At 33.7% G+C, this 13,894-nt stretch overlaps 1 protein-coding gene, 1 long non-coding RNA gene and 1 pseudogene across 7 annotated transcripts; 1 reads left to right on the top strand and 2 right to left on the bottom strand.

Moving 5' to 3' along the window:
• Positions 1-2,474: 2,474 nt before the first annotated feature.
• On the bottom strand, positions 2,475-4,470 carry LOC145000349 (putative receptor-like protein kinase At1g11050 pseudogene; annotated as a pseudogene).
• A 3,134-nt stretch (positions 4,471-7,604) lies between these two features.
• Positions 7,605-10,494, top strand: LOC145000626 (Chaperone DnaJ-domain superfamily protein). Its single transcript, XM_078959886.1, has 8 exons — positions 7,605-8,561; positions 8,767-8,974; positions 9,045-9,189; positions 9,283-9,380; positions 9,578-9,643; positions 9,745-9,834; positions 9,941-10,117; positions 10,252-10,494. Exons 1-8 carry the CDS (start codon positions 7,888-7,890, stop codon positions 10,294-10,296), a joined length of 1,503 nt encoding a protein of 500 aa, XP_078816012.1. The 5' UTR covers positions 7,605-7,887; the 3' UTR covers positions 10,297-10,494.
• Positions 10,495-11,112: 618 nt separating this feature from the next.
• LOC145000627 (uncharacterized) lies at positions 11,113-13,682 on the bottom strand. Of its 6 annotated transcripts, none has more exons than XR_013661316.1 (6): positions 13,583-13,682; positions 12,828-12,895; positions 12,584-12,687; positions 12,377-12,446; positions 11,618-11,702; positions 11,113-11,547 (listed from the first exon to the last, which is right to left on the bottom strand). It is a non-coding gene; the product is annotated as an uncharacterized LOC145000627 (long non-coding RNA). The 6 variants fall into 6 exon arrangements; XR_013661318.1 differs by having other exon boundaries at positions 12,584-12,642; XR_013661317.1 differs by lacking the exon at positions 12,377-12,446.
• Positions 13,683-13,894: the final 212 nt, after the last annotated feature.

The following is a 13,894-nucleotide window of genomic DNA, read 5'->3' as shown; positions in this document are numbered from 1 at the left end:
GTCCTTACCTTTTTAATTTTATTATATAGCAAAGTTTTAAAAAAAACATCTATTCAACTTGAAATCAAGCATCACAAATTATATTAAGTTATATTAGAACATCATCTTTTGATCAAATCATTTTGAATTAGTCTCACACTGATATTACAGTATCTTGCAAACAAATTTGAATATCAATTTATTTTGATTGGATTTTTTTGATCCAAATCCGTTGTTACGATCATATCTCTTACAAAACGTATAAATATTTTAAAAAAGATCTTCGATGTTAACAATATAAACAATTTAGTTTTTAGCTATAATTTTTGAACTGGAAATATCTTGTATGTTACGTAAAGTCAAAAAATCCGCATCACTTTCTCTAAGAGGTGTTCTTTTAGAAAACTATTTCAAGTAAGGCCTTGTTTGGTAGCCTCTTAATTGGAAAATTAAGAGGCAATCTCTTAATTTTTAAGATCTAGATTGTTTGGCAGCATCTGATTTTATAGCTCTTAATTTGTAAACTGCCTCTTAATTTTTCAGATTTTGGGACGTATCTGAATTAAAAAAAAGGAACGCGCATTCCTCATTTTCCCTCGTACACCACTCCTTTCCGTCTTCCCTTTCATTAACAAACGTCGACCCATTCTTCCGCTATCACCTGAACATCACCGGACTTCCGTTGCACTCATCGCACACAACACTGTCGCAGGCCCCTTCTCCCTCCCACCCCCTCTCCGATCGGCAACCTCCGTATGCCTACCACTCCAAATAAAATTATTCCACTCTTGCCCCTTTTCCCTAAAATCAACGTCCCTTCAACTACGACTCCCTCTTTAAACCGATTCCATCTTTCAGCCATCGACGTTTCCGTTTGTGGCGCTATTTCCGCCTCTGTCCGCCAATGCCATCGACGCCTCCACCCTCTACTGTCGTCGCTGTCACCATCTGCTAGTGTCAGCTCCATTCAAATCATGCATCTCCCCATCCCTGGTCATTCTTCTCCAGCAACGACGACGAAATTATGGAATTCTCCCATCGTCTTATAGTGAAACAAGGCTTTAGTTTGATTTCCCATCTCCAAATCATATCAGGTATATTTTGCTTGATTTTCATGTAGTTGCTTAGTTCTAATTTGATGATTCTTACTTCAGTTCAATTTTCAATCAGTAGGATGAATCTTTCGATTCTTTGTCAAAACCAATATTTTGTTCAAACTATCTTCACTTTCTTTGACAATACATGAGTTGATTTTGAAAAAATTAAAACTCGTGGCAAATTTTGCATCTTCAATATTTGGTTTAAATTGTAATCTGTATGAAGTTTATATGAAGCCTGTATATTTTTGTTGTTAATAAAGTTGTATGAAGTTCTTATACAAGGTGGATGGCTTTGTAGATGAAAGGCCCTGAATTTCTTCTATCAACTGGGGTGATGCTATTCACCCAACATGAATCTCATCTTCACAGAGAAACAATAATAGCAGGTAATGGCGCAAAATCCCCGATTGATCTGCCTTTACATTGCAGCACCTATAGTGGAGGGTAATACATAAATGGAAGAAGAAAACCACCTTTTATGGAGATTAGAGAAGGGAGTTGTAGAAGGGTACCCTTTGAAACACAAATGCGAATGCAAATGCGATTGTTGAGATTGAATGTTTTATTTGACAAGCAAATGCAATTGTTAAGATTCAATGTTTTATTTGAAAATTCAAAATGCAAATGCAATCTTTGTTTATTTTCATTGTTTCCTGTTTAACTTCTTATGTTTATGGATAAAGTTGTTGTAACATATGGAGCAATCTTGGTGTTTATTTTTTGTGCAAAAAATGTTGGTTGCTATTATTGAGAATCATCGGTAAAGTTGGTTGCTATTATGTGGGTTCAATTATTTTATAAAACAAAAATGTCGTATTCAGCCAAAAATAGTACATAAGGGTAAAATGGTCATTTTTACCATTTAGCACAACAATTCAGATGTTCTAACCAAACAACATGTTAAAATTCAGATCTTAAAAATTCAGACCCTCTTAGAAATTCAAACCTCTTAAAAATTCAGATCCAACCAAACAGCCCCTAAGTTTTTTTTCTTTTCTTTTTGAAGTCGAGACAAACAGCCAACTCATCAAAAGGGAGATTCCTTTTTTGTTTGCATTTATCATTTATGGATCCAAAAGGTGGTTGTATATTGGCTCTCTAGCTTGATTGGGAAATTCATCCCCTGCACAAATGTCTATGTCCTTCCACATTTTACTGTAATTGTGGTTAATATGGTAAACACATATTTTTTAAGTCTTTTATAATTTTGTGTGTGTGTGTGAAGTTAGTTTACAGATCTCGTTAATTTATTGTGATCACACGATAAAAAAAAAACATTCTGTTTTACCATTTATAGGTTTGTGTTTAGTTTCTAAATCTAGTTCGATGTATAACCATTAAGTTCTTCAAATTTTACAAGCATCATTTTTCAACAAACTTTGTAAAAGAGAAAAATAGAGGAAAATGAACGATTAAGAATCCTATAATTACATAAATGGTAAAAAAGACATTACCATTTAAAATTTTCAAGTGTTGAGAATTGGACTCGTTATCGACCCATCGCTACTCGACCACAAACTGGTACCATGCCGGAAACTCAGTCCAAAAGACTCTTGACCAAGCGGCGGTGGCCGGTCCGGCAACTGAGGAATGTCAATATCACCTTCCAACATCTTCAGAGCTTCTGAAATGGTAGGTCGAAGCACCACCATGGCATGAGCACAAAGTAATCCAACTCTTACAAATCTACCCATCACACCCATCGGCGACGTCCCTTCTTCTCTCATCGACTCATCAAAAACCTCATCAATTCGATCCGATTTCACCTTCTCCCATGCCCAATCGGCGATCAGAACCATCCCTGAATACGCCGCCCCTTTCACCTCTTCAAGCACCTTCCTCCCACTCATGATCTCAAGAACGATAATCCCAAAGCTATACACGTCGCTCTTTTCTGTCAATTGCCCGTAAAGAGCATATTCCGGTGCTACGTAGCCATAAGTTCCGGCGACTCTGGTGGTCATCTGAGATTGCCCGTCTCTACTTTGCTTAGCTAATCCGAAATCCGCAACTAGGGCTTTCATATTTGAATCCAGAAGAACGTTTGTCGCCTTTATATCGCGATGAAATATCGGGGGTTTAATCCCGTTGTGTAAATAAGATAGCCCTTTCGCAACATCGAGAATGATCGATTTCCGTTGAGGCCAAGTTAAGTTTTTTTCCGGTGTCCGTTTATTGAAGATATGATCATGTAAATTACCATTTGGCATAAAATCATAAACCAGGTACCTTTCGTTTCCTTTAATGGCGTCACTAGTTGCACAAAACCCTCGAAGGGGGAGAAGATTCCGATGTCTTATCTTGCTTATGATATCGGCTTCGTTTACAAAATCGTCGTCTGCTTCAGTATCGAAGCTGGTCATCTTTTTGACGGCGACCTCCGTTCCATCGGATAGGGTTCCTTTGTAAACAATCCCGAATCCACCTTGACCGATGAAGTTTTGTTCAGAGAATCCCTCGGTGGCGACGTCGAGCTCGGCTATACGGAACCATTTTGCACCGGTGTTGGGCAAAACACGAGCTTTTACTGTTCTTACATAATCTGTGTGGAATTGATTTTCTTTCCTTTTGTTTCTGAATCTCCTGTACACGAAAACAGCACCCAGAAAAAGGAGAGTTCCGATCAAAGCTCCTAAAATCGCGAAAATGGTGTTTTTCTTGGATCTTGAATTGGATCTGGATTTAGCTAAAGGTACGCCGAGGATGCAATCGGCAGTTCGAGTGTCTTCCGGGCCAAAACTGTTGATGATTGCGGCGGCGTATAGAGCGGTGAAAGTGAAGCATTTACTTGAGTTACGGCTTAAAGCTACTAACCGGGTGTTAACCGCCATTCCTGCATCAAGGCAGGAGCTGCAGCTGAGAAATCCGGCGAAATCAACGTTGCAGGAAGAGTCAAGCGCGGTGGTCGGACCTGATTTGTTGACCCAATCTGATAACGTCACAATCTCAGCGCATTTTGACGGGGTTGCGACGAACTCAGTGGTGGAGGTGAGGCAGGTGGAGAAGATCTGTGTGATGGAGATTGAAGAGAGGTGGGATTGGAAATCGGAAAGGCAAGAAATGGAGGATTGGAGGTTTGGGAACAAGAAAGTTGAGGTTTGGTTGAGGTGGTGAGCGAGGCCGATGCCGAAGAGACTCCGGAGAGTTTGGCAGCAGTTTGGGGTGGCGGTGTTGTTGGTGGTCGTGGTCCGGCAGGCGGAAGAATCCCATGGGAAGGTGGTGACATAGTTGAAATCTGTTGGGCATGAAGAAGAAATTGCTGCTCGATGTAAAGAGGGGAGGATGAAGAAGAGACAAATGAGACACAAGAACCGGCATTTCCCCATTAATGGTGACCTTACTTTCACCCAAGCAAATGGTTGCTTTGAGCTCATTGGATATGTTATGTAGCTTGTTAATGGTGCAACTTGGAGAGAGTGTACAACTCTTTAAGTACAAGTTACAACTCATAATATTATCTTTATCGTAACTACTCAAATATTGGTAGTTAATGTTAGGAAGGATTTGTCTTTTTTTAATCTTTACAACATGCATCATTATTTTTTTGGATATATTAAACTCTGATAGAATTAAGTAATTTGTGAAGGCTGTCACATGTTAATCTTTACAAAATACATCATCATTTTTAGGATTATATTAAACTTTGATAGAATAAAGTAATTGGTGAAGGTTGACACATGTTGATTACATTAAAGGGGGGGTATTTTTTTTTATATTTCACACGGTAATAGTCAAAGTCAAACTTAGTACAACGATATATCCAAAAAGAGAAAATTAAGGTAATATAATGTCACTTTCTACCTCATTCAAGTTTCAACCATGTTGAATCTGAAACACCAAAGAAAAAAAACAAACTTTTTCCCCCTTCCATTGCTCGGATATTTTTATGAAATTGCAATGTTTCCATGGAACATTTTCAACTTAGAAAGGTATAATATTGAAATAATATATCTTTTTCTATATCTTTACTTATTTATTTTTTGGAACCGACGGAAAAATATGATTAGTTACTCAATCATCCATCCAAAATAAAATATTATTCTGGATCGGACGAGAGAAAATTTCCTTGTGACTTAATCTCAAGTTCTCTATGTCCCTTGCGACTTTTGTAATGTTGATTTTCAATCTCAAACACTCGACTAACTCCTTTCTAAGATTATGAATATGTTTTAATTGTCCAGCACCAAAAAAAATTGTTCTTGTTTTTTAATGCCACCACCATTTAATGAGCAAAGTTATGTTCGAAGCACACAGGAAACCCACACCACGACCACTTTTATCCTTTAGAGCAACAACATTGTCCCTAGCCACCCAATTGATTTTTTATTTTCCATTAACCCCTCCCCATAATAATTTTATATGGATCTTTCGAGTGTCATAATAATGCATGATGGGGCTCTAAACAAAGAGAAGTGGAAGGTTGGAAGACTATTAAGAACGACATTAGTCAAGGCGAGTCAACCTTAGAGAGATTTTGCCTTTTAATTTGAAAATATTCAATAATACGTTTCCAACGTTTTTTTAGAGCCATGAAAGCACGAACAAATAAATAAAAAGTAAATTAATTTGTTATTTATGGAGTGTTGATAAGTAAGTAGAAAGTGATATAATTAGTATACTATTGATCAAAAACTTAATAAATAATCAGAAATTTATTTGTAGGAATTAATTAATTATGCCCTATAACAAATATCCATTAGTTATTCCACCACATCTAATGTTTGAAGCCCGTTGTAAATTTCGTTTTCATGGACCCTAATACATAATACTCGAGATTTATGAAAATTTACCGGAAGAAATGTGGAAACATCTAAGAATAAACATCTAAGAATACGGCCGATGTTTTTAACGTTGCTTCTAGACCAATTACCTACAAAAAGGACATCATTGGCCTAGAATAAATGAGAACATGTGCATGTATGATATAATTCTCGACTGGATTGTAGTTGGGATGGAGGAGAAAATGGGCTTAAGTGGGTGTGTGGGCTACGAGCTAGATCTTGGGCTATGGACTATGAACTGGATGTGCAAAGGCTTTAAGTTATGCAAGGTGTTAAGCAGAACTTCTATATAATTGAAGAAGAAAAAATGTTATTAGGATGGGATCATATGAATCATAGTTATGCTTATGGAATACAATACAAGGATATGAAAGAAAGAAGAAATAAGAATGATATCAAGGTAAGCAAAAGTATGAAATTACTTACTAGTTACAATATAAATAGGAGGGTAAATGCAGAAGTTAGAGTGAGAAAAATAAAGAATGGATGAACATTTTATTTGAATTTTATATAAAGAATGACAAAAAGTAAGAAATATGTATTAATCAATAAAAGCATGTAAATCATTTTATATATGAAATTTAAAAATATATGTTTTGATTAAGAAAATTTGATGAAAATGAACAGATGCGATGAAAAAAACAAGACAGGAAGTAATAAGAAAATCGTGTAAATTATTTTATGAATTTTAAAAAATAAAGTGGAACTAATATAATATTATAATGAAAACGTATTTAATGAGTTTTAAAATGGAAAGTAGAATTAAGTATTAATAAAGAAGTAATTTCAGTAGGGGTTAACCATTATAACAATTAAGTAAGTATTAACACTTTTGTTGGCAATTTAGATAAACACATTATTATTCTTGCTAAACATGTCACTAATCAAACCACTGTTAAGTGTATCATTATAGTTTACTGCTATTTAAGTTACTCATGTTATGGGGTACTTAACATGTTATAAGTTTTCATCAATCATTTATCATCAAATTATTTTACCATGTCTCGTGTTTGTTCGTTGGCGGCTATGTTTAGATCCAATGTGGATCATATGATCCACCTAAATTTTATATCATACAACAAATTATATATAAAAAAAGTATGACTTAACTTGAATATTTTAAAAGACATACATTATTGTATTTGATAAAAAAAAAAGTATAAATATAAATAATAGAAGATATATCATATTTAGTGGCATGAATGCGTCTCAAAAATCACTTTTACTCCGAGAAGAAAATAATGATGAGGTTTTCCATTATAAGACGATGTTTTATTTTTATATTTCAACGTGATAAGCTTGTTGAGTCCTAATTTATATCGATTCACTCTATATATAAGTTGGTTTTACTAAAAAAAATTGAAAGAATCATCGATTCGGGTTATGTTCTTTGTTTGAAGTTATATAAGTTGGTTTTACTAAAAAATATCGAAAGAATCATCGATTTGGGTTATGTTCTTTGTTTGAACTGATAAATAGCTGATAACAAAATATATATATATATATATATATATATATATATATATATATATATTCCAACAGTGTAATAAAATTAAGATTTTAGTGTTTAAACCTACTATAAATTTAATAATTTATCTATGATTTTTTATTAATTGGGTTTTTGATACAGTGTAGAGTCCAGAGGGGGTAAGATGGCTTTAATGGAAAAACCAGGGGAAGTTTTGTAACTATAAGTGTTACAGCTCATCATCGAACACGTCGTACCCCACATAAACACCACCACCAAACGACGCACCGTTGACACCTCCATTCCATCAAGGCTGAGGTGGGAAGAAGGAAAGAGGCGATCGAGAAAGGAATTGAGACAATTATTCAATCATTTTGTCGGTGGGTTATCGCGTTTGCACTGAATCTTCTTCATCCCATCCGACTATCATATTCCTTCCTTTCGAAAACCATCTCCGATAGCTCCTGCTTTTCGGCTCAAATTTCTATAAGTTTTCCCCTTTTTTGCATCTTTTTTCTTTGTTATACATCGAACAAATCCCACCACCTCCTCACTTGAAATGGATCAGTTTGGTGTTCTAGTAGAAAGTATCGGCTTCAAAGCACATGGAAAATCATCAGCCCCATTGGCCGATTTGAAGGGCACCAACAAACCCAATAACAATTCCAATGGGTTCCCTGGAGATATTGGTCTCAACCAGGATTTTTCGTCGTTTAATCGATCTAAATCGGGTTACAATTCGAATCCTTCACTTAATGTTGATGATCTTGATGGGATATTTAGATCCAATAGTACTAACGATATGAAACCCCCGAATTCCGGTTTTGATGATGTGTTTGGGGGAGTTCATTCTGGGGTTAATGGTATTGATCTCGACTCAGTTTTCAAGGTTTCGAATTCGAATAATTACGACGATGATGACGATGTGTTTGGGTTGAAGAAATCGAGCTCAGGAGCGAGCTCTGTTGATCATCATGCGTTTAAGAAGACGCATTCGATTGATGATTTGCTTGGTAATTTTGGTGGAATGGGTGTGAAATCGAATGCTCCCAGAAATAACTCCGGGGGAAAACAAGCAAATGCTTCAAAATCAAACGATTTACTTGGAAATCTGAATGGTAATGGAGTTAAGCTGAATGGTCCAAAAAAGGTTTCAGTAAACAAGCAAGAAACTGCTTTTGAATCCGCAGATTTGCTATCAGGTTTTGGTGTAAAAAGTTCTTCAATCAATAGGTATGTAAGCCTTTATCATTTACTTGCTTCCTTTTGCTTATTTATTTGTTTACACAAACATATGAAACTTTTAAGTGGATTACAATTTACACATGATTGCTGAAATGATCAAAACGGATATGAAGTTAATACATCATTTATTCATTTACAATACAACCTAGTTTATATTTAAGGGGAAGTAAACGATTCTTGTTCATATATACAGATTAAAATCAGAAACAAATCCCACTCGTCAATCAAGTTCAGCCAGATCATATTCAGCTTCAACAGAAGATCCATTTGTAATGTTTGAGAGAACACATGAGAGTGCTAGAGCAAATAATGCTGCTTTTGGAGTTGATAATTATCTGGATTCCCTTTTCAGCTCAGGCACTCAGTCAAACACCAGAACCAGTCAAAGCTCTTCAAGTGAGGTGAAACAAAGTGTCAGAATTTATACAATATGTAGGCAACTGTAGACATGGGCTTATGTTTATGTTTCAGGATTCTGTTTATGATGCTCTTTTCAACAACAATGGTGGCACTAAAGTGGGAAAGAAGGTTTCCTCTGATGCCTCATATAATGTAAAGAAAGCACCAACAAATGCAAATAGCACCGATGACTTCTCGTATCTTTTTGGAATGGGAGGTAATTATATTTCAAGACTCCTTGTAAACTCTATGTATATTAAATTAAGACATTTTCTTTCTGGAATTGATTTTGTTTTTTTCCATTTTAAAGATGCAACTCCATCGGGAGAATTTCAGGAAATCAAAGGGGAAAGTGAAGAAAGACGAAGAGCGAGATTAAACCACCACATGTCAACACGTGAACGCATGGTATTCTTTTGAGTTCATTCGCGATTTGTTGTTGTATCAAACTTGACATATAATGAATACGCATCATCCAAACATCAAATACGAAGAATCCATCAAATCCTCAAAACCCAAATTTGAAACCCTAACATTCAACACAAATAATAAGGTACCAATTTTTCGAATAATCGCTTTGATGATTACTTTAATCGACTTATCAGACTAAAGCACTGAATGAGAAGAACAAGCGTGACTATCAGGCACAACAAGAGCAAGATGAGAAGCAAGTAAATACTTCTACATATGAACTTTTATTTATTCTTATACAGTTTGAATAGAATACTTTTGGATAAAATTTAATTTTTTTTTAACATATTAATTTTTTCAGAGGGTAGCTGCAACCCTAGAAGGTGATATAAAGCGTTGGGCTGTTGGAAAAGAAGGCAATTTGCGTGCACTTTTATCTTCATTGCAAAATGTACGTTTTCATCTTGGATTTTTTTTTGTTGATTATATATAGCATCCTATTTTTTTATTAGGATATTGTATTTTAATAAGTCTATGAAAATTGATAATATTGGTAGGTGCTTTGGGGTGGAAGCGGGTGGCAAGCAATTTCACTCACTGATTTGATCACATCAACAGCAGTTAAAAAAGCTTATTACAAAGCAACTTTATGTGTTCATCCAGACAAAGTTCAGCAGAAAGGTGCAACTGTTGAACAAAAATATATTGCAGAGAAAGTTTTTGATCTTCTCAAAGTAAGATCTCTTTAATCATTATATTATGTAATTGTTGTCATGATTTTTACTTTCTTGACAATGGCCAAAAAAGTAATTTTGGTAATTGAAATATTGCAATTAACAACAAATATAACAACCGGTTTTCTTGATAGGAAGCTTGGAACAAATTCAATGCTGAAGAATTCAAGAAACAATGAGGAGATGTTTTTTTTTTTTTTTCGGATGTATAAAAAGTGGGAGGTGAGTTGTTTGTTTTTGGAGAATTGTAGTATGAGATTTTATTTTAATCCAAGTAATACGAGTCAGGTCTGTATATGTGGGAAAGCTACTTGGTGTATTAAAAACTTGTGTTGGTTTATTTATTTGTATAAAAAAAAAAAGATATACATATATAATATCTGTTATTGTTATTGTTTTGCAACAGCCATCCATGGATTCAAATGTTGCATGGATGATTGTTTGCAAGTTAAGTTGAAGATTGTAACTTAAAAATGACTGAAAAAAGTAGACAATGTTTTAGCTATATAAACGAGCTCACTTTTTGACATAAATAACATGCCTTTGGAATTCTACAATCATGTTCTGCAATACTTCAGGGATCAATTATTTTTTCTAAAATAAAAACACCACATGAAATAAAAACTTCTAATATGAGATTTTTCAAAAAGTTTTTAGGTTAATAAGCTATTTTATATTAGCTTGTGCAACCACAAACTCACAATGGGAGCTTTTTTAAATAAGTAATGGATCTCACAAGAAACAAAGAAGAGGACTGTAATGAAAAACAATGAGATTTTATTAATGATCGAGAAAACTCTACTAGGATAATTTAGAGACTATCCGTTAATTTACATTACATAATAATAGCTAGTTTAGGCATTTTTTTTTCCAGATTTGTTGGTGTCAAATGTAGTTGTGTTGGATGAAAAAAAGAAAGTACCATCTAAGTATCTAACCCCAAATACAGCAACTGAATCAACCAATACCTATGATGATTTTCCTTGAAATACAAGTAAAACAAAAAACAACATATGATTTAAAAGCGAATGCCTAGAACAGGAAAAAGAGACAAAAGATAACCCAAAAAAGGCAGAATTCTTTCAGTGCCAACTCTCCTTCTGATATGAATCATGTTTCAGATTTCCTTCGCAAAGTATGCCTTTGGTTGTGGTCTCTTAACCCGAAGGAAATGCATAAATTCATTCTTTTTAAGCAACCTACTTACATATTTCTCATAAAACCAACATACTAATAATAGCAACCTACATACATTTTCTTATTAGCACCCATAATATTAAAAAGAAAATCCTTTACTATTTTTTCTGAATAAGTACATTGCTATTATTGAGAAGAGTAGAGGTAGGTATCTTCAACATCAGGGTAAGAAGGCCATTTTATACATAAATCGTTCAGCCGCTAATAGCTTTTGCAAACTCAAAACCTATCACCTGAATTATATAAAATAAGTTTTTGTGATGAAAATATGAAAATTACAGTTATTGTATGCGATTTTGTTACCTGCATTAGAATGGGTTTGCCTAACTTCACCAAAATGCCTTGACTTGCTAGTAATTATCTCCACCATCGTTTCCCGATTCCAAATCTACAACTAACAAATTCTCTTACTATTTTCCATCATTTAGTACCTTAATCTATAACAACTTTAACAAAACCATAATTTTAATCTTTAGATAGGATCTTCAGAATACTAAAGAAGGGCAATATGGTAAATAAATAAATATGATTTCGGATTCATAATTTGACATATTGTGATCAGATATTTTGTTTACTCTATTTGTTTAGGTATAAAACCAAAGTCATGCCAAGAAAACTCATCATAAACAACATAAATATCATTTTAAGATATGAACAATAATGAATATTTAAGGTATAAGATATTAAAAAACCGTGAATATATATATATATATATATATATATATATATATATATATATATATATATATATATATATATATATATATATATATATATATATGGGTAGCCATTTAGCATAATGTGTGTATGTGTCTATATATGGCTGTTTGGTGGATGCAATCAAGGCGTCAGCCTCTTTTAACCGACCAAATGGAAAGAATAATAAGTGCAAAACCAAAACTATCAAAATATTTACCCCAGGTGAGAAAAATTCTGTCAAGGCAAAGAAATTTCAAGAAAAATTCACTTCATAAAAAACATAATTCTCCGTGAAAATTCAAAAGAAAATATGTAAAAAAAATCAAAATCTACGTAAAAATGTTGATAAAATGGCTAATTTACCCCGTTGAGGCCCTATGGGTCATTTTCGGGTTCCAAATTACAAAATCTTTTGTCTTTCTCCTTTCTATGGCTGTAAAAAACAGACAATGGAGACATAATATAAATTTAAAAGACAAACAAAGGAATAGAGATAAATCAACCATTTCATCTAGGTTGCAGACCTAGTGATTTAGTAAGCTTAACATCAATGGGATTGTATTGCCATACCTGGATTATCAGTTTTAGTAACTACGATTATTCAACAATAATTAGAGCACAATTTGTCGCTGAAAGGATCAACAAACCTCATAAGTTGCAAGCCGTTTGAGGAGCTGATATTTGGATGTTTACAAATTTGGAGTGTAAGGACATGTGGATAGTTATAGGTTAATACTCTACAATAACATTCTTACAGAACAAAAAAGATAAGTTGAAAAAGTTGAAAGAACGAAAATATCAATAAGAGAATCACCTCTTCTAACCTCGACTTGTATATGAACCATCACTATCTTCCTTTGTCAAAACATCAGCAATCAAACCCTAATTTCCCAATATGCTCTCAGAATCAATGTCGTCAGGTAAAATAAACATGTTCATTTCATTTGTTGAAACAACTAATAAAATTCCTTATTTGTTAAACCGTATGCAATGAGACACTGAAAAATGAACTTTTTAACAAAAGAAACATAAGTCATTAACATAGAGTTATAAAGAATTCTATTTAAAAGAAATAGCCGGATAATCACCCGTAAACCACCCTCATCATCAATAATTTTTAATAAATTAAAACAATCCATATCCCAAAATTTAATTAAAAATTCATCAATGAATAAGCATGAAAAATGCAGCTTGTAGCTATTGTTCCTATTTGTTTCAACTTTCAACCTCTTCTCTTATTGCAAAGTTAAGGCTATGTTTGACTGAGATCAATAAAAACTCCATGATTAACTAAAGATATAAATATGTGGTGTTATGAATTTTGATGTTGGTTTAATTAGTTCATTTACACCTCAAGATATCATGGTCCTGGTTTGAGATCAGAGTAAAAATAAGGTTTCATCTTTACTCCAAATCTCTATCAAGCTTTAAAGAAGTCTCTAATCCTAAGATGTTAAAGTTCTTATGATATGCGAAAACTGCTCCCACAATTTCCTTCAAACAAAGGAAAATTAAGTATAAAATAGCTAAGATTGAAAAGAATTCATTGAAAAAGATGATTTTGTTCACCTTATAAGAAGCATTGAATTCGTTGAAGCTTCATATTGTCCTGTTTAGGATCTTTGAAGAACATATGGTTCCCAGATTGTCTAGTATTATGAAATAATTAGATTCCTTTTATTTAACATATCCTATTTCTCTGTCTTGAACAGTTGAAAAAACAAATGATAATAAGTTCCAAAATGTATAAAATTTAAAAGATAAAAGTTTAAAAAGCATTCAAAATAGAAACGATAGTCGTGAGTAACGAAGCTCACATGAGTTGACATGTCTATTGTTGTTTACCTAAAGTCGCAAATTTGCATAACTGTAGAAGAAGCG

This window comes from Lactuca saligna, chromosome 6, assembly GCF_052625555.1.
Source record: "Lactuca saligna cultivar CGN05327 chromosome 6, ASM5262555v1, whole genome shotgun sequence".
In the NCBI taxonomy this organism is placed as follows: domain Eukaryota; kingdom Viridiplantae; phylum Streptophyta; class Magnoliopsida; order Asterales; family Asteraceae; genus Lactuca; species Lactuca saligna.
The sequence above is the reverse complement of the archived record's forward strand: the minus strand, read 5'-3'. Positions and strand labels throughout refer to the sequence as shown.

What these genes read in the sequence shown, in the direction of transcription:
- LOC145000626 (XM_078959886.1), top strand. Translation starts at nt 7,888, where the DNA reads ATGGATCAGTTTGGTGTTCTAGTAGAAAGTATCGGCTTCAAAGCACAT. An exon ending in TGTCAACACGTGAACGCATG is followed by an intron (nt 9,381 to 9,577) that starts GTATTCTTTTGA and finishes TCGACTTATCAG; the next exon opens with ACTAAAGCACTGAATGAGAA. An exon ending in AAGTTTTTGATCTTCTCAAA is followed by an intron (nt 10,118 to 10,251) that starts GTAAGATCTCTT and finishes TTTTCTTGATAG; the next exon opens with GAAGCTTGGAACAAATTCAA.